Below are 20,112 nucleotides of genomic sequence, written 5' to 3'. Positions count from 1 at the left end.
ACCAAAAAAAAGTGCAATGGAAGAGATGAAAAGAGACGTGAGGACAAAAGAAGAAAGGCGAGGAAGAGATGAAATCCTTCCTGTTATCATATCAATTGCTCAGCAGTGTGTGTGATGTCGGCTCGGTATTTTATTAACTTTATTTGTTTTTAATTAAACAGTGTTTTGTGTGGTGGCATGCTCGGGCTTTCGCCTGATGTTCGTGCACACAGTTTCCCGTGTGAGTGTGCGTGCATGTCTTCATTATGTTGTACCGAACTAAATATTCAGTTGACTACAGGTGGTGGGATCAGACAAACCTAACCAAACAGAAAAAGTAAAGGAATCATTACCATTTAAATAACATTTCTACCCCGTGTCCGTGTGTGCCTCTCTCTCACAACAAACACAAACACACCCAATCCAACGCCAAAGGTGTGTGTGTGTGTGTGTGTGTGTGTGTGTGTGTGTGTGTGTGTGTGTGTGTGTGTGTGTGTGTGTGTGTGTGTGTGTGTGTGTGTGCGTGCGCGCGACCTTAGTCACACTGGAAACACAAAGAGATGAAAAGCCAGGAGGATATCACTGAAATGAAAATAGAGATGGGACACACCAAGAGTAACTATGTATTTTCATTACCCAGTAATTTTCTATGTATATTGTATAATCAGCTGATTTATGGCAGGAAGGAACCGTGTTCAATTCATGTCGTATTGTGTTTAGCTCAGGAAAAAATATTTATCCTACCACGCATTAGGTTTGAAATTGAATAGCTCAATATTGTTTTGGTAAATACTCAGACTTTCTTTCTTGCGGAGGGAGTTAAACTGAAACGTTGATGCACAGCTAATTCAGTTTGTAGTCACAGCATATATGAAGCTGGCGCTGGCAGCTGGTTAGCTTCGCTTTAAGGCTGAAAATCCACCTATCAGAGTGGTGACTCTGGGAAGTTACTGCGCTCTGCCAAGAAATAGTCACATAAACTGCCATAAAACCACGTGTCATATTTAAATGTATGTGAGTGGCACTGATCTTCATCATGATGACATTTGTCTTTTTCCACCGGTTTGGACGGGACTAGAGTTTAAATAGTCTCACCTGTTGGCTAGATTGTTGAAACTGAGCGTGAAAATAAATGATTTGTTTACGGGGACGTCCACATGTTGCAGTGTGAGTGTCCGAAATGCTTTTGATTAATGACGACGTGTCAGGAAATCCCTCTAAAGATCACGACAGATTAATGATTTCCCTCCATTGTGATCATCACTCTTACACTGTGATACAATATTATTTTCTACTCGGCAAACGAAAAAATATTCAGACATACAGAATGAGTTGATTTAATTCCCTAAATTCATAACCCTATTTCCCTGCTTTGGTCTGTTATCAGCGCATTATGGGGATTACAATGAGTTAGCGTCTTTAACACAAATGTGTTCCAGCTTGAATGAGGAGAAGAAGATTAATTTCCTCTTCCTGTCAAACAGGAAACTGTTCAATACAGGAGTCGCCTGAACAAGTCTATGACTTCCTCTCTGTCAATAAACACACACACACACACACACACACACACACACACACACACACACACACACACACACACACACACACACACACACACACACACACACACACACACGTACAGATTCATTCATACACACACAGGTTGGCAGACATCAGTCAGGCCCTGTGGTTATGAGTTTTCATCTCCCTTTCATTTTCATTCCCCAGTTTCATCATTCTCTCGCCTCTTGCACCCCCTCGCCCCGCTCCTATTCTCTCCTCTCTTTCTTTTCCAGCCTTATTGTTTTTCATCATCTCTCCATCGTTCTCTTATTCTGTTTCTCATTCAAGCTCATTGCTTTTATTTCTGTCTCTTTCTCTCTCATATCAACCCTCTCCCGCTTGCTCCGTCTCTCTCCCTCGGGCTAGCTGTGTTTATATTTCAGTCGTTTATTTCTACAAATGTCAGACAGTGTTTCTACCCTCCGTCTATTGATCCACAGAGAACGAAAGAGATGGGGGCGGATGGGGGGGGGGGGGGGGGGGGAGAGCGGGGAGGAGGCAGCGACGAGGAACGAAGCAGAGACAAACGTACATAGAAGGAGGAATGGCAGAGAGAGAGCAGGAGTGAGGTGAGAGAAGTAAAGAAAAATCAGGATAAAAAGCGATAAAAGGTGGAGAGAGCCTCCAGTATTTTAATCACTCCTTCTCTCAGATCACTGAGCAACCACAGACTGACTCAGGCTCTCCCCTCCTTTCTTCTCCAGTTCTATCCCTCGCTGCACCTCCCCTCTTCCCCGCCAGCTCATTGTACAGATATCATCCCACCAACGAAAATATAGATACCAAAACAAAAAGAACAACAGTAGATGGACAGATCGATAAATAATCAGACGGGCAGAAAAAAAAACAAAAAAACTGTGTGCACAGGAGGACCAAACTAAAGTCAGGCTATCTACGCTTTTCTTGATAGACCGAGTTTATCATCTTTTCGGTGAACATACATCTTTATGATGCGCCTTCACAGAATTAATCCAAGTAAAAAAGAATTGATCATAAAGATAGAGCCTGTCCTGGAAAACTTTTTTTGTTGTTGCTTTGAGGAGCTTTTAAACCCCGACAGTCTCATGATGAGACGCTGCAGATGTCCTACCTGCACATTTGGTGCGAGTAATGAGGGGCGGTCCAGCTTTGCCGGTCCCTCCCTCTCCCGGTCTGGTCAGTAACACTCTGATCTCGTACTCTGTGTCTGGGTCGAGGTGCCACAACTTGTAGTTGGGAGAGTTCACGGCGTGAGTCTCTGTCCAGCTGCCGGATGTCATACGGTACTCAACCTGCAGGACGGAATCAGACATGACATCTTATACAAGAGTTCAGAATTAATTCGAAATCATGCTCAGGATCAACGTCAACGTCAAATTATGATCTAAGAATACTACGCAAGGTCAGATACTCCACCTCTTGAGGGGAAATAAATCTACTACCAAATATTTGAAGGTGAAAAATGACATACAACTATTAAAACATGCATACACTAGTCAAAAATCCCCCCGTAGAACCGTGGTTAAAGCACTGACGAGCGATTCTCATCTCTCTATCTTATTTGTGTGATTTGAACACATATCAGCTGTAGACAGACTGCTATACCAACCACCTGCTGGCTATCGCTTAATATTTAATATAAAGACACAAAAGTGGTGTTTAACCTCTGATGTAACTCTCAGCAAGAAAGCAAACAATCGTATTTCCCCAAATTTTGAAGTGATCATTTTCCGTTTAAAAGCTATTCTATTTCCCTGGTTTCCTGTAAAGGGAAAATGGCCATTTATTGCCACTTATCAAAAATTCAACATTTACATCAATTTATAAGTGTGCATCACTGTGTTTTTCCACACATATGATTGCCTAAAAACATCAAGTCTCTCATAAAGAGACATACCTCTTTTAGTATTATAGGTCCATCTCCGAATATGGAGTTGGCATTGAGTTGAATGAGGAGGTATGTCGGGCCGACGCCGAGCAGCTGGGGTGGGGCGATGGGGTGCGGAGGCTCTGAGGAGAGGAAACACAAGGACGAGATCATAAAAGACGGTTTCAAAGTGCCTCCCAAGATGAATGAAACGCGGGAAAACAAGGTCACGGCAGAACACAGGAGGGTATTTGAACAGTAACACAACTTTTTGTAATACAATGCGTCTTCAGTGCTGACATGTGACACGTTTGACCTTAAACAAATATTTTTAACAAGCCACCAGTGAACAATGGAAAATCTACGAATGAAACTAATTATTGGAGGCATCTTTGGGGTAACTACTCTAACATGCAGTGTTATACCAGCTGATCTATGTGAGCATCATGGCCAGTTAATTGGTTTACCATGTGTTGTCATACAAAGGACTGAAGAGAGACACTCTATCTTGTTCTTTACTTTCATTACTTACAAAAAAAAAACAACCTCAATATAGTTATACATTTGTAGATACTCAAAACACTTCACAGGTTTTAAACACAGCTACTTTCATCCAACAGAGCTCCTAGTGTAGCTGTGCTGTTCTCATGCATTAATACTCCACACATCAAAAGCCTCCCACATTCAAAACAAGAAACTTGAAGGCTTTTATTAGCAAGCAGCAACAGAAAATGTCGACCGCAGTGACGGATACTGGAGACAAAATTTGCTCACCTCATCTACCTGTTCAAATAATATGTTTTTGCTATTCAGGCACGTGTGTCTTGCATAAATGTTCTTCGAGGCTTAATTCAGATCTGGAATTTATGGAAAAAGCATAACGCAAGTGCAAACTGGTGAATCTGGTATGCAAAAGAAAGAGCACGAGGGGCACGTGCCATTTCTCTTCTCGTGAATCCTCTAATGAATGTTCGGTTCTTTTTCTTTACGGTAATCTTAACACAGCAAAGCCTACAAACTCGTCCGGGCAGTCAACTCGAGCTGCTCTGGTGACGTGCCTTACCGTCCCACGTCATCTACCAAAACGCACCATCCTAGTTTTGGATTCAAGGCAAGCTGCTAAGTTTCCCATCTCTGCCTCTGCTGTGATAGTGCCCATAGTAGCCGCTGCATCCACCTGCAAGCTCCGACACGGGAGACCGATATTTTGCCCATCACTCCCCAATATCTGTGCAAATGAACTCTGCAGGAGAGAGGAGATCAGAGACTACACGCCCAACTCTGACTATGATCTCCTCGTCTGGCATTTCTGCACTTATTCAGACATGAAGACTAAACGTTACATTGGAATCAGATTCATGTAAAAGCGTGTATGGGTGGAGGGGTTGGGGGGTTTGGTTTGAAATTGTTTGTGCTGTAATTTACAGTAAAAAGAAATAGAAGTAGCCATTTGGATTAGTTATCCCAGTATTCAGTTCATTTCACCATCAGTTCATTTATTTTCTCTAACTGGTTTGCTGCTCTTTATCTGCATCTCATCACTTTTACAAGTGTAGATTTAGCAAGCGAAATAGTAAAGAATAATGGCCTAATGATTAGATTTTTTTTTTTAAAGTGCGATTGGAATATTGTACTTGTAAAATGTGAAAGTATGAAGACAAGTGATTAAACCGTTTTAATTTCAAACATTAAACCAAGTTCATTTTCATCGTGTCTTGAATTTCATCCCTGTATTACAGCCACGATCCTCTCACTGAATACATTTTGTGTGTGTGTGTGTGTGTGTGTGTGTGTGTGTGTGTGTGTGTGTGTGTGTGTGTGTGCTTGTGCGTAAAATGTGATGGATGTGTGATGGTTCAGGGCCAGAAAGATCAGAGCTAACTGCCACACATCTGTGATTGACAGGCCGAAAGCACGCACAACCTTAAAACATGGTGCATCAAAGATTCATCTACTTGACACATACACGCACACGCAGATCATCACACAAATTAATCACCCTCCACACACACACACACACACACACACACACACACACACACACACACACACACACACACACACACACACACACACCGTGATCCGTCTCGCAAACAGTAAATCATACAGATTTTATCTCTCTGAGACACAATGTCAAACACACCGCCAGACACAACTGCTATCTGCAGGAGGAGAGAGAATTGTGTGTGTTTTCAATCGAGCTTCAATCACACCATATCAAAGTAAGTACTGTATTATCTAAATTAAATGTGTGTGTCTGTGTGTTTTCTGTGTATGTTGATCCATTAATGGTTCTATACTTTGCATTACTGTCAGCTCTTTTTTTCTGTGTGTGTGTGTGTGTGTGTGTGTGTGTGTGTGTGTGTGTTGATATTTTTGTGTGTGCTGAACGTGGCTGTCAGAGAGATGCACGCTGGGAAGTGTCTTCTTCTTTTTTTTTTTTTTTTGCAACAGATGAAACAGCGAAGTTTGACAGCGCATGCACGTGTGCAAACACAGACACACAAACACACAACCACAGGCAGGCACACAGAGTTGAATCCACATAATGAATGTTGAAGTGACTTCAGAAAACCAACAACGTCAACAACATGTCAACTCGTAACGCCATCAAATAAACAAAGTAAACAACTTGATGATTAACAAACGGATAAAAAAAATAAAGCAAACAAACAAATAAAAACAACAAAGATGCATTTTTTTTTTGTACGTACGTAGAACAGTAGGTTTTCCTATTTGCGGCTTGAGTTAACTGGAATACATGTTTGTGTGTTACTTGAAAATCTATTGAATATCTAAAAGATAAATAATAGACATAAAAATGAAACAGAAAGGAATGTAACTGGGTCATTATGGGACTCCAGAGAAATAAAACAACAAGAGCTGGAATGGGCTCACACTTTAGATTTTCATCTTTTTGTGTTCCATCACTTGTCATTTGTACAGTTGACCTAAAAAAAATATAACAAATCATCAATGGTGTTATTGCGATATTTTGCGGTGGGTTTGTTGTCACCATCTTTTTTTATTATTAATCACATGTGTGAACCCTCCCATCATTTTTCAGTTTTTGGGTCAAATGTAAATGATAATAACAAAACAAATCAACACTGGGAAAACTTCAAAATGCGCGTGTCGATCCTGACCTAACCCGTCTGTATGATTAATTTGTTTTTAGTGTCATTCATCATCTTCACTGATATTGGAATAAAAAAAAATAAAAAAAAAATCCTGAGGCATCGGAAGATGTTTTGGTATATTTTCTGAATAAATAAACATTAAAACAAAGACAGACAGACTAACATAAGAAAGGACGAGAAGAAAATGAGCGCAGAGATATTTGGTTGGTGCCTGGCGCCCACTAGGCATGTTCTTCTTCGTTGGCCATCGTCAGCAACCCTGTCAATAAAGTTTAGCTTTCGCGAACCACTGCTGACATCACCAGGGAGCTCACTGCAGGACATCTGACCTCCAGAACTACAATAGTGTGTGTGTGTGTGTGTGTGTGTGTGTGTGTGTGTGTGTGTGTGTATGTGTGTGTGTGTGTGTGTGTGTGTGTGTGTGCGTGTGTGTGTGTGTGCGCGCGCAATAGATTTAAGAGGAGAAAGGGACATTTTAGAAGTGGATCATTACTGGTTTAAGACAGTTGTATGATTTCAAGTCAGTTGTGTGTCCTCATAAGTCCCATATTTGTGTTTTTGTGTTCATGTGTGTGACAGTAATATTGCAGGAGACTTTTAGGCCATGGGTTGTGTGTAATGCAAGCTGGCACAGTGATGTGTGTGTGTGTGTGTGTGTGTGTGTGTGTGTGTGTGTGTGTGTGTGTGTGTGTGTGTGATACAAGCTGGCGTGATGATGCACTCTGTCACCGTAGGAACCAGAGGGCACAGCTTTATTAGAGCTCGCCTCTGACCAAACAAATAGTGACACAAACACACACACACACACACACACACACACACACACACACACACACACACACACACACACACACACACACACACACACACACACACAGTCAGACTCTCTGCTACCTCTCATACTGTTTATCTACAGTAAAACTTGGAGCGGCTGGGCTACTGCTTGCCATCATCAATCCATCCAGGGAGGAAACTTCAGGCTTAAGGCGATTGAACTTCAGAGCTGTTTTGGTCCAGACTGAAACAAATCTGCAGTTTTGAAACTGGCCTGCGGATATTTGATCCGATCTCTAATCTTGTTTGCTTAGTATTCACATTTTGAATAACAAGTGACCCAGAGCTGACTGTGATAGCAAATTAAGAAAACTGGGAAATATTCTTGTGAAAAGCTACAATCAGTGAATGGCTGGCATTTTTTTTCTTAAATACATAAACAAATAATTAAATTAATTTATTGTATTAGCACTGTTTCATATATTTGAGTTTTGCCCAGAAAGCAATCTGACGATGACACTTTTGTGCTCTACTAAACCGTCATATTTCACATTTTTCTGTGAATTTGTTGCCTAGAAAACTGCAATAATGAAAATGAGCAACAGAAAATATTTCTGCATTTTCCTATTACTGCTGAGGGAAGAGAGGAAAAACCTCTAAGTAAAAGAATTACTGTATCTGGGAATCCCATGTCACACCTCTCATGCTCCCATGATGCACCTCTGTCTACGAAATGTGCTTCTTTTCTCTGATCTTGACAGCTTCAGCACACAATAATGGCACATCTTTGTCATCTACATGTTATAAATATCAATAGACTATGCCTGTGAGTACCTGTGCCGGGGCAATGTTACATCCCCCCGGCGGACCACTTTTCAGGCTTTGAAGATGAAACCCAGGTTGGTGTCCAACTGCCAAACATTTTTAATGTATATAATTCACATTCTGGCACATCCTGATAATTTTTTCATCCCTTTGCCTATTCATCATATTCCTATAAAGAATGTGATTCCTCGAGTAATATCCCACTCTTCACCGCTCTCCCCTGAGCTTCAATTTCATAATAAATAAATATTAAAAAAATATATATATATTCAGAGTAAAATTATTAGGGATGCAGCTTAACTATGTCCATATTCATGGTCATCAATGTCCTGCAGGAGCCTCAAATCACCAACCAGCCTACTTTCCAAAAAGTGAAATAAACATATTCCCTGTTTCTTTGATTTCGCTGGCTCTCATCTCCCATCTGATATTTCTAATAAATAAACATGAGGCTCCTCTCCTTCCACATTCATACATGCTGTCCTCATTCTTTTATTGTGATATCTCACAACCAGGCTCTAGATCAATATTCATAATCAGCAATATTGCTCAAAGCTCCAAAAGCATCTTTTCTGGTTTTCAAACCGATGGCTATGAAACACACGGCTCTCAATGCGTCTTATTCAACCTGACTCTGTTTTCACATACTCTTTGTAGATTGGACCTATTCGTGTTTAGACATACGTCTCCTGCGGTGTTCATTCCTCATTTCTCTCCTTCATAAAAAAAAAAAAAAAAAAAAAAAAAAAAAAAAGATGTTCACGATAAATAAACATTAGCCTCGTATATATTCTTACTAAATCAGCAAAGTCCTATAGAAAAGGTGCGCCTCCAAAACTGCCAGATTTTCTGGACCAAAGAGGGAATAAATCCTTCCCGGTGGGGATTTGTAACTCCAACCACGGTGAATGTCGGGGTCAAGCGACAGAGAGCTTGAACCCTTGACACCTCCACAGTGAACAAGAACTCCATTACGTGAGATACACCATCTAATATTCATATTCACGCTCCTCGCTTCTGCTTTGATTTCTCATTTCTTTCTCCTCTTCCATCTCTTATGCAGAATAATAAACATGACTCTGCTCTGCTGTTTACATATTCAGACATATTCCTGATTCTGATATGGATATTCTTCGGATAATGAGCTGACTATTTACATTTAACTTTTCTTCACCATCTCCAATCTTCACCCTCCTTTCTGTCACTCCCGTATCATTCTTTCTGAATCTCTTTCGCCCCCTCCACCTCCACCTACCAATCCTCCCCCCCCACCCCGTCTCTGCCCTCCTCCTCTGTCTCTCTCTGGGAGATGAATTGAATATGTAAGCTATTGGATGTGAATGAATAAAGCATCCTATCTCAAACACACATTGGTGACACCTTATTAACCGCATGTCAGATGCACATGGCAGCTGGAGCACGCACACACACACACACACACACACACACACACACACACACACACACACACACAGCATACACATTTGCACATCGGCAACAATGGAGCAAGCTCACATTCATACAAGCATTCACAGATAGACAGAGCATTGTACACACACACACACACACACACACACACACACACACACACACACACACACACACACACACACACACACACACACACACACACACATAACGACATCCACTCACACACGAACTCTCCTCATTAGTATATATTGTGTTAGTGACGTACATTTCATCAGTCAGACGCAGTGAATGTGCATTTGATTGGAAATGGAATTTGATATTTCAAAAGTTACACAAAATACAAAGTTTGGCAGAAAACACAACATAAATTACTGAGTGACAAAAAGAGAAGATAATAATAAAGATTAAAATAAACTTTACAACTGACCATTTGCTAAACCATTCAAGTGAACAGCGATTGTCTAAACAGAGTTTAGGATAACAACTAGGTGCTCGTGCAATTTTTCCTTATCATATTTAGAGCACTAATTGTAATATCTATTTCTACACTGCAATACATGGATAATGCGATTTTCATGTCTTGTAAATGGATCGTCAACTGGACTTTTTGCTTGAGACATGCAGTTTTAGTTTGCGTCCAAAATCACTCCTCATTTCTTCCATGGTGCACAATATTCATGATCCACCGTGTCCAAAAAGTAAACTTGAATAGAAATCTAGCCAAGGTTGATCAATTTTTGTATGGACAGCTGTAATTTAAGCTTGACTGGTAGTAATGAGAAGCTGGCTTGTGTTCTCTGTGTGACTTTGAGGATCCATTATTTGAAAAATGGCAAGAAATTTCAAGTGGTCAATTAACATCTGAAAGCTTGAAAGATAAAGCAAGAGTAATTAAAGGGCCAGCGCATAGCAAACAGTCAGTTGGCTTAAAAAAAAATACAGAACCATCTTTGTTACTTAAAGCTAAAGGAGAACAAACTTCTTCTGATTTTAAATATACATTTTGTAAAAGAAAACAGGGAAGAAAACAAAGAACTTGAGTTGATAATAAATTAATGAATTAACCTTGGACATATATTTCAGATTCCTTACCTCTAACGATGAGACCAGCAAAGTTAGACACCCCAGAGCCGCGTTCTGATTGGGTGACGCAGCGGTACAGCTCTTGATCCTGACTGGTGACTTCTTTCAGGTGGAAGGAGGCGGCGAACCGTCTGTGGTTGATGTTTTTGGTCAGAGCCACGGGGATGTCTTCTCCGTTTCTCCTCTGAGTTAAAGACGGACAAACATACAGAAAGATCAGGAGCTGCAGTGGCTGCAGAGGGTTAACTGCCTTGCTCAAAGCCACGAGTCAGCACTGGACCACACACACACACTCATGTGAACACACACTATCACCCCCGTCTGCCTTGCTGACAGCAGGTTTGAAGGTCATGACTACAACAGAGCCATAATGAAATCAGCAGCTATTAAACTCTTAATCATGTTAGCTGCTAGATGTATGGCCTGGAGTCGCTCTGTGTGTGTGTGTGTGTGTGTGTGTGTGTGTGTGTGTGTGTGTGTGTGTGTGTGTGTGTGTGTGTGTGTGTGTGTGTGTGTGCGCGTGTGCGTGTATTTGCAAGGATGGCACTTTATAATTGGACGCAGCCCTCCTCAGGGTGGCACTTTGAGTACACGGTATCATCTCTTTGTGTTGGTCTATTTCTGTACTTGTACGTATATACAACATATTTGTGTTATTTTAACAGGGACTTCACACATTAATGTTAATGTCTCAGACTTAGCAAGAACTGACTAATTTTCATCTTTACTTGTATGAATGTTAAAACATTGGTGCATCCAAATTACAGAAAACATATTTTATTATTTAGCTCCAGTGGTGTGTTGACATGAAGAGTTTTTTGGTTTAATTTGTCAAGCGTTTGAAATTTCTACCAAAATTACAGCACATTTCAAATAATCAGCTTGATTGGGACTATTTTGTCAAAATCAAATAGGTGTAATAGCTGTTTCAATTGTTGACAGATCATTTTTCCAATACCATAAACACCAGGAACAAAATTCCATCCAAAAAATAAAAAATGTTTGCGAGGAAACATCTTGTTTTTAAATTTGCATTAAAAAACCCATAAAAAATGTTGGACCGTTGCACTTTTAGCTGCAGTAAAAAGTTTACAGGCATTTAGAAACACAAGTTTGAGATTTCAATGATTTCTGCAGAGGTTATTTTTCTATGACAAAAAAAAAGTAAAATATGTCACAGGAATAGGTATAAGTTTGGTTTCTGACATAAATTCCGTTATAAAACGGCTGCATGTTTCTTACAAGTGACCTCAACTGGACATACTACTACTATTAATAATAATCCAGGTTTTAGATTTAGTAAAAGATTCATATGGCTTACTCTTTTTGACAGAATGTAGGTATCGTTCAAGTGACCTGTTCATCCCATAAAAATACACCATAACATGGTCTGTATTTGTGTGTGTGCATGTACAGTACGTACCTGTAACCAGAGTTTGTTGTTGGAGGTGTCTCGTCCTGTGGCGATACACTGAAACGTGGCATTCTGTCCGGCGTTCACCTCCACGTCCCCGAGGCGCAGGAAATGAGGGGATTTATCTAGAGGAAATGAATTCAAACAAATGGAGGAAATTCACTTGAGTTTACAGCAAGCTGATCCGTATTTGTGTTTTCAAATGTTGTGGTTTTATCATAAGTGAGTGTTGAAAGTGGAAATGAGGTGACAAACAGGACAATAAACAGGGCATACATTTGAGGACACGGCGCTACCCTCAGGAGTTTGTCCCTTATTATTGCAATTAGATTTTACTGGAGTCACAGAAATCCAAAGCACTGTAGTGAATTGCCACTGGGAGGTAACATCAATGTCACATCCAGTATATACACTGCAAATCACGTAGCTTCCAATTGTTAACCACCATGCTACGACATGAAATAAGCCTTTCAGACCCTGAAGATGTAGTTCAGCTATGAGATTTTTATTCAGGGGATGTGATTGCAATCATAGATAGCAGCTCCTATTGTGAATGAAAGTGTGCGCGCGCACACACACACACACACACACACACACACACACGAAGCTCGCACACATGCCTTCATGAAAAACGCGCACACACACACAAACCTGTGTTTCCTGAAATGCAGCTGTGAGAATGAATGCTTCCACTGTGGAGACTAAGTACTAATTCCTTTTCAAATACTTGCTCCCTCCTATTAAGAGTCCTGCTGCTCTGCCTTTAAAAGACCGGGAGATCCTCTCTTCACGTTTGCTCCTAAATTTCAGGTCTGGGTCTAGGAATGTCTTTCAGAGAAGTATCGGCAACTTCTGACAGAGACGGGGACCACAGGAAAACCAGGACCTCACAAACTGTGCAATGGGACGCTGCGAGACAGTTTATTTTCATGACTTATAATCAATAGAATCCATTAAGAAACAGAATTGCCTTGAAAGATTTCAGTGCTGCTACCAGATAGATGACCAAAGGGGATGGTAATAGCTTCCTCCCTAACATGAGGACCCTCCAGGAACATGCCTACGGCTTTAGATTAACAGACCCTTCTGTTAACTGTTACAGTTTGTTGTCACAAGTCTTTTTTTTCTTTTTTTTTGTGTGCCTCTAGCAGTCAGGAAACACTCAAGCGAAGGAGAGAAGAAGACTTGAGACGTAGCAAGAATTTAAAATGGATCGCGGCCCTCATCTCTTTCCTGTCAGTGCAGAGACAAGACAGCCACTGTTCACTGTGTGTGTGTGTGTGTGTGTGTGTGTGTGTGTGTGTGTGTGTGTGTGTGTGTGTGTGTGTGTGTGTGTGTGTGTGTGTGTGTGTGTGTGTGCGTGCGTGCGTGTGTGCGCGCAACTGTGGGTTAAAGAGAGAGAGAAAAATGCTGAGTGGTCAGAATCTTCTCTCCCCATGATTGCCCTAATACTGTCTCATTTCCCGCTTCACTCTCTCCCATTCCCCCCTTTTCTCTTTGGCTTTTCCTCCTCACAATCTCTCTCTCCTTTTCCCTTTTTTTCTTTTTATTTCTCTCAATTTTCTCTACGACTTGTCTTTCTCCTCTCGCTGCAACCCATCCTCTCCTGTGTCACCTTCCCACTTATCTACCCGTTCAACTGCAACAGAAACCATCCCAGGTACAGTCTAATTAGTGGCCAAAGCTATCAGCGTCTATTCAGCGAACTAGGACTAATTGCTGGCATGCTAATGACTCACCGCACGGGTAGCTGAGCACCTGAATGTCGTCGATGGCGATGAAGCCGGCTTTGCCGTCCGAAACCTCCGCTTCAAAAATGACCTGAGAAAAGAGAGACAGGAGATTTAGTCATTATTGTCTTCATTATTATCAGCAGTATTTTTTTTCTTTTTTTACTTCATTTAAAATTCCTGTATTTAAACAGTGTCAAGACATTAATATATCTTTAAAATCTTTGTAACATATAACGCTGCAGACACATGGAAATTCACACGCAATTTGCATACACAAATCAGTGAAGCAAGCCGTTACAAGTCGCATTTAAATGAAAGCCTCTAAGAATATTCAGGTTTTATTCATGATGTTAAAATATCTGCTGAGCATGTGTTTGTAACGTATATTTGATCAAATATTGCAGAAATTAAACAGTTATGATGTCATTTCTGACTTTCAGCCCTAAGTCTGTTATTTTCTACCGTCAGTCTGTAAATGGATCAGCTTGTGCACATACAAAATATACAAAACACACAAAATACAATAGCAGGACAAAACAATGCCGCTCACAGGAGATAGCTGAAATTACGTAACCTACAAATGCTCTGCTTGCAAATGTCAAAACCTTTATGGCAGCCTGTAGTGTAACCAAATCAACCGGCATTCGTATTGTTACCAAATTACAACAGTTTATACGTGCACTGGAAGCTACACAGTAAGACTATTTCCATTAAAATTTGCTGTCAAAGTGAACAATCCAATCATAGGGCAAACAGAAAGTCTGCTGGATAAATACAGAGCCGCCATCCTGACGGCGGCTGGATTCAAACATTCTGGCCAACAAGCCAGGAAGGATAAATGAAATACTTCCTGTCGGATCATGGTAATCTCCTTTGGTACACATAAAATGGCTGCCGCAGAAATGATAATGAGTAATGAAACCCAGTGTAGGAAGGTGGGGAATGATGGGTTAGACCTTCTCTATTTGCTTTTCATTCCTAGCAGTTTCCTACCTGTCACTCCTCACTTGACTTTACATTTGTCTCTTTTCTGTCTGCAGTAAAATAGGAGTGTCTTCCATGAGCACAAGACTAATGTCCATGCTATAGCTGCTAAGTTCATTTAAAAAGAAAAAATTAAGAAAGTAACTAATGAAGATTGTTTTCTAGCCATGCTGTTAGTGTTGTCTCTAGGGTTAGCTAGCCATAGATTTTTTTGTACATTCAAGTTCGGCACAGGATGAATCCTTTGGTACACAATTATTATAGGGCCACCAGAAGGTCAAAGTTTCAATATTTCAATCCAAGGACTACGTGAGATCACCCACTGGTTTGTGAGCTGCGGTTTTGAAGCCTGAATTCGGGCATTTTGGCCATCGGCGTCTTGGTTTTTGGAGCCAGAAGTGACCGTATTTGGATGAGCTGGGGAGGATCGAGGGGTCGACATGACGGGGCCCTGAGGGCACTATGCCCCGCCCACCTATACCAGAAACCGGACTGCACCCCAGGCATGTCAATCAAACCAGGACAGCCCCCAAACATACCTCTCTGTGAGTCCCAATATGTAATTAATTACGGAAATATTTACCGACTTTGTATGTCATTAGAGATGTTGATACTTTTTGAATGGGAGTCAATTGGAGCAAGCCCCTAGTGTCCCTCAGTGGTATTGTACTTTAGCAGTAGCTTCACTGATCAGACCTGGAGACTATATCCATTTTTATATAAAGTTTATGCTTCACACACACACAAACTCAGACACAAGCTAGCTGCCATTCTTGTGAATTATATCATCGAAAACAAAAGCTGGTGCTGCTCATTGGGATTCAAAAATCACCACAGACCTGACCCGGAGCAGCTGGTCAAAGGTTCAACTTTACAGGGATGTCCTCAAATGCACTGCAAACATTCAGGTTTGTTTTGATTCCCTCGGGGATTAGAAACAGCATTTTAATTTAATTTATATGTAGACGTACTCCAGTGTAAGCTGATTGTTGCCCCCTCCCCATTCAAATATTTCACTGCTACATTTCATTATGTAGGCCGATAATTGTGAATGTGACTTGAATAAGAACAACGATGTGTAAAAACACATTACGATGAACTAGTTGACTGTGCGCCAGTATATTTGTTAGGGTTATACTTCACCAGCAAAGGCGAGCTTGGCTGGTGCTCATCAGAAAAAGTGCAAAGTGCAACAAAAGGGACAAAATAAAACCCCATTAAACCACAGTGACTTGGCAGTGAGAGCTATGCTGCGTTCAAATGGGGTGGTATTTACCACGTGCATGAGAAGAGTCCATATGAACGGTCCCCCCCATGACGTCGGAACTCAAAGTTTTCTATAATCCCCGAGTTGTGAAGTGTTTGTTGATGTCTGTTGAAATGGCAGAGCCCAAGGAAGTTCATTTTCCTTTGACTGTTAAGCAAATATGTTGTAATTTTAGTCATGTGGCGTTTGTCTTCATAATTTAAGATTATAGCCTACGTCTGAAATTTTTTTTGATCTTCCCAACAGCCTCATATATTCCCTCTTTGCCTTTGTATTTCCTGCATGACGTTATCCCTCCGTTAGCTTGTTATCCTCGGTGGCTTTTAGTCACCCTCCACGTTGCCGTTGCCGAGCTATGTGTTTTTTTTTTTATTGTTTTTTTTTTTATGACTTAACCACTTAACTAAGCACATAACTTCCCATGTTGTAACCAACAGCTCACGAGTTCCATTTGAACGCAGCAACATGTGAGCACTGGGAGCAGACACAAAAGGAAAGAGACTTTCAAAATAAAACAGGAAACATCAAACTAAAAATTGTAAAACACAAAACTGGTTAAAACCACAACAAAAGTAACTTAAACTAAAACAGGGCTCAAACTACAATAAGGAACAGAAAAACCCAAACCAACCAATCACAGCTGAGTATGTCAATTACATGCTGAACACTAAACAACATCTGCAAGCTTCGGGACAAGAGGCAAGACGAGTCTGTATAATGTTAACAAGGGGTTAAAACTGTATGTTGCGAGTGGAATAATAATTCTGCAGTCAACAGGCGCTTCAATTTCCCTCCAGTTCATTAACTGAGGATCTGAATAAAGACGATTCTCCTCACTCTCATCCATCTCTTCCACACTCCCTCCTCCTTGTCCATACACTCGCCCTCCACTCTGTATTTGTTCCATCATCACACCGTTCTAACCGTTTCTGCCCTCTAATTTCTCTCTCTGTCTCTCACTTGCCATTTGTTTTCTTAACAGTGTTTACTCAGAAAGGAGCACTGTAATGAGCAGAGGAGGAGAGGAGGTCGCTATCAAAAAATGAGACAGAGTGGGAGAGAGAGACAACGAGGGAGAGACAGACAGAGAGAGAGAGAGAGAGAGAGACAGAGAGGGAGAGGGAGAGCAAGCACGAGAGGGAGAGGGAGAGGGAGAAAGAGAGGGAGAGAGAGAGAGAGAGTATGCTTATTGTTGACTGTTATTATAACCACATTTGTTCTGATCACACAATCTAATGACTTTTTCACTTGTCTCGTATTATTTTCAGCATAAATAGCTGCTTTTAAGCCTCAAATCAGTGGAGACACGTCCAAGTCAGGTCCTTGAGGACAAGTCAAAGCCTCAAGTCCGGCGACTTCTTTCAAGTCTCTGAATGTTTACTAAATATAATGGCATGCCATTTGTATATCTTCCTTTCAAAACTGTGTTCACATAATTTTTACGTGGCTGAACTGAAGTCTGTTCAATACAAAGGCCTCATAATTAAATGAAATGTGCAGTTCAGGCTCGTCTCATCAACCTGCCATTCAAATGTGAGAGAAAAACATAAATATCTTAATCAACCGTTTTGAATTCACAGGGTGGAATATATTCTTTAAGACTTGACTATATACATTGAATTTGGTTTAAGATTGTTTGACAGCACGAGTGTGATTTCCAAAGGTCTTCCTGTAGCTGTCCAATTATTTTTTTTTATCATTCGGGGACTTTAATAGCTCGTGATCTAAAGCTGTGGTTTGTGGTCGTTTTTCACATCTCAAGCCAAATGTTTTGGCAGTGAAGTCGCCAGTCAAATCGAAGACTTTGTTTTCTTTCGTCTGAAATCCACAACTCTTGTAATGATGTTGTTTTGAAGAAAGTGGAATTAAAGTGATTTCCACAACGCAAGGCATTTCTTTTTTCAACTTGTTAAAATATCATCATCAGCCACCGGGCGGGCCCTTTTCTGTCGTTCACGAATCCGATGGTGGTCACCTCTGAGCATGCAGGTGTCACACGCTCGCTGACAGATCGATCGCATCATTGTGACGCAGGATTGTTGATAGGTTGTGTTTACAAGTTCTCACAGGCAAAGCAACTCTGAAACGCTGAAGGCTACGGACTGACATATCATCACTCCAGAGGACGGCTGGGCGATAGCGTACACACTCTTATCATCCAACCCTCTGATGTATTCATGTATGGGCACTGAATCAAAACCGCTTGAAGCCGCAGGCAGGATATTTTTTTACATTTCATGTTATGTTGTAAATCCTGACGAATGTAAATTGGGTTTAGTCAGCGTCTGCCTCTATACATGTACTTAAATGAACCAAAGCTTCAGGTAATAGATGTTCAAATGGTGGAAAAAAAAAAACACAGCAAAAGGATGTTTAAAAGTGATGAAAAACAAAACTAAATCTTATGCAACCACATGTGGAATTCACATGAAAACCAGACAATGGCTGCAATTGGCTGCAATTTTCTCAATTAATGGTTTAGTCCATAAAATATTATATATCAAATAATATATATAAGTACCAAAACAAAAGAACTCCCAGTCCAAGTAAATGTCTTCAATATCTTGTTTTGTTTGATCAACAGCTAAAAACGTGTTCAATATATCTTTTTACTTTATCAGATTGTTATCAGAACAATTGCTAAATATTATTTTTGATCATCTAATTAATGAGTAATCAATTGGCTAGTTGTTGCCGCTACAGTAAAAGAAACCTGGTGAACTGCATTGCAGTCTTGGGATAGTCAAGAAACTCACCTTTCACCTGAAAGACTTGTTAAGTTTTTGCTCAAAATAAAGAAGAAATAAAGGCACAAACTGTAATCATAAAGTCTATTTAAAGTGTTGTGTGGGTTGGTGTGCATTTTGTGTGTACATCTGCTCTTGATTCAATGTGCATGTCTGCATGAGTCAAGTCTTCCCTTCGTGAAACCAGTGTCATTACAACTCAAGCTAAAGTGCTAACACGGAAACATGTTTGAACATGAAAAAATGGCTTCATAACCTCGAATCCAATAACCTGCTTCACAGCCTGAAAAACCTACATAAGCCTCAGCAAACCAGGATGATTATGTTCGATTAAAACATGTTGACACACGAGTTTCATACTGGTGATCTCCTCCCAGAGTCACAGAGGGGGACTGGGGTCCAGATGGGCCATTTGGAGGATGCTTTCACACTTTGCCTTAGAGTAATATTATATGGTCCCCAGGCTGTGTGTGTTAACACGATCAGTGTGTGTGTGTGTGTGTGTGTGTGTGTGTGTGTGTGTGTGTGTGTGTGTGTGTGTGTGTGTGTGTGTGAGAACATTCGGAGACGGACTATCCTGAAACACACACATCTGTCAACACCAGCCAGCAAACACACACAGATCATGCAGACTGGCATTAATTAAGAAATAAGAGAGACACAGACACACACACACACACACACACACACACACACACACACACACACACACACACACACACACACACACGTTTCATGCATCCTACCACAATAGACCTACAATACATTCTCTGCTGTGAATCAAATTTTTCAGGTGAAGTCAGACAGGTGTTCATTAAAAACGTATGTCAGTGTCCAGCATGGCGACGCCACATCATGCATGCAAACACACGTACACATGAACACACACACACACACACACACAGGCTTCATCTTTATAAGTGTCTTTCTTGCCTAATCGTCACCTCCTGAGCCTCAGTCAACACAAATAAATCAGCTGCCTGCCTCACAGCATGTGTGTTGTGTGTTTGTTTGTCTCGGTGTGTGCGTGAAATATATAAATATACACATGATAATGGAATCGTACAGTATGTAGCTGTTGGTTGGTGTTTAGGGATTTACCTGATATTCATTAGGCCAGAACGTGGAGACGGCGAGTTCGGCTCTCAGCCACTCTTTACCTGAACGACAACATTAGAGTCAACGTGAGTGAATAAAATCACGACACGATCAGAACAGATGAATGAATGAGTGACGCTCTGAGCGAGTGTTTACCAGTGTAGGATGTCACGTTCCATATGGGGTTGGACAAGGGACCCTTGTTTACCTAGAAGAGCACAATATTAA

At 40.9% G+C, this 20,112-nt stretch overlaps 1 protein-coding gene across 1 annotated transcript in view; it reads right to left on the bottom strand.

Moving 5' to 3' along the window:
- ptprk (protein tyrosine phosphatase receptor type K) overlaps positions 1–20,112 on the bottom strand; it is a 107,538-nt gene that overhangs the window by 35,696 nt on the left and 51,730 nt on the right. The window contains 7 exon segments of the mRNA XM_069161829.1: positions 2,633–2,813; positions 3,419–3,531; positions 10,651–10,825; positions 12,065–12,180; positions 13,795–13,876; positions 19,888–19,946; positions 20,041–20,092. Coding sequence (XP_069017930.1) covers positions 2,633–2,813; positions 3,419–3,531; positions 10,651–10,825; positions 12,065–12,180; positions 13,795–13,876; positions 19,888–19,946; positions 20,041–20,092 — 778 coding nt within the window.

This window comes from Embiotoca jacksoni, unplaced genomic scaffold (genome assembly GCF_022577435.1).
Source record: "Embiotoca jacksoni isolate LCO1_2020_lvr unplaced genomic scaffold, fEmbJac1.0.p SCAF_29, whole genome shotgun sequence".
Taxonomy (NCBI): domain Eukaryota; kingdom Metazoa; phylum Chordata; class Actinopteri; family Embiotocidae; genus Embiotoca; species Embiotoca jacksoni.
This window is presented reverse-complemented; position numbering and strand designations above follow the sequence as displayed.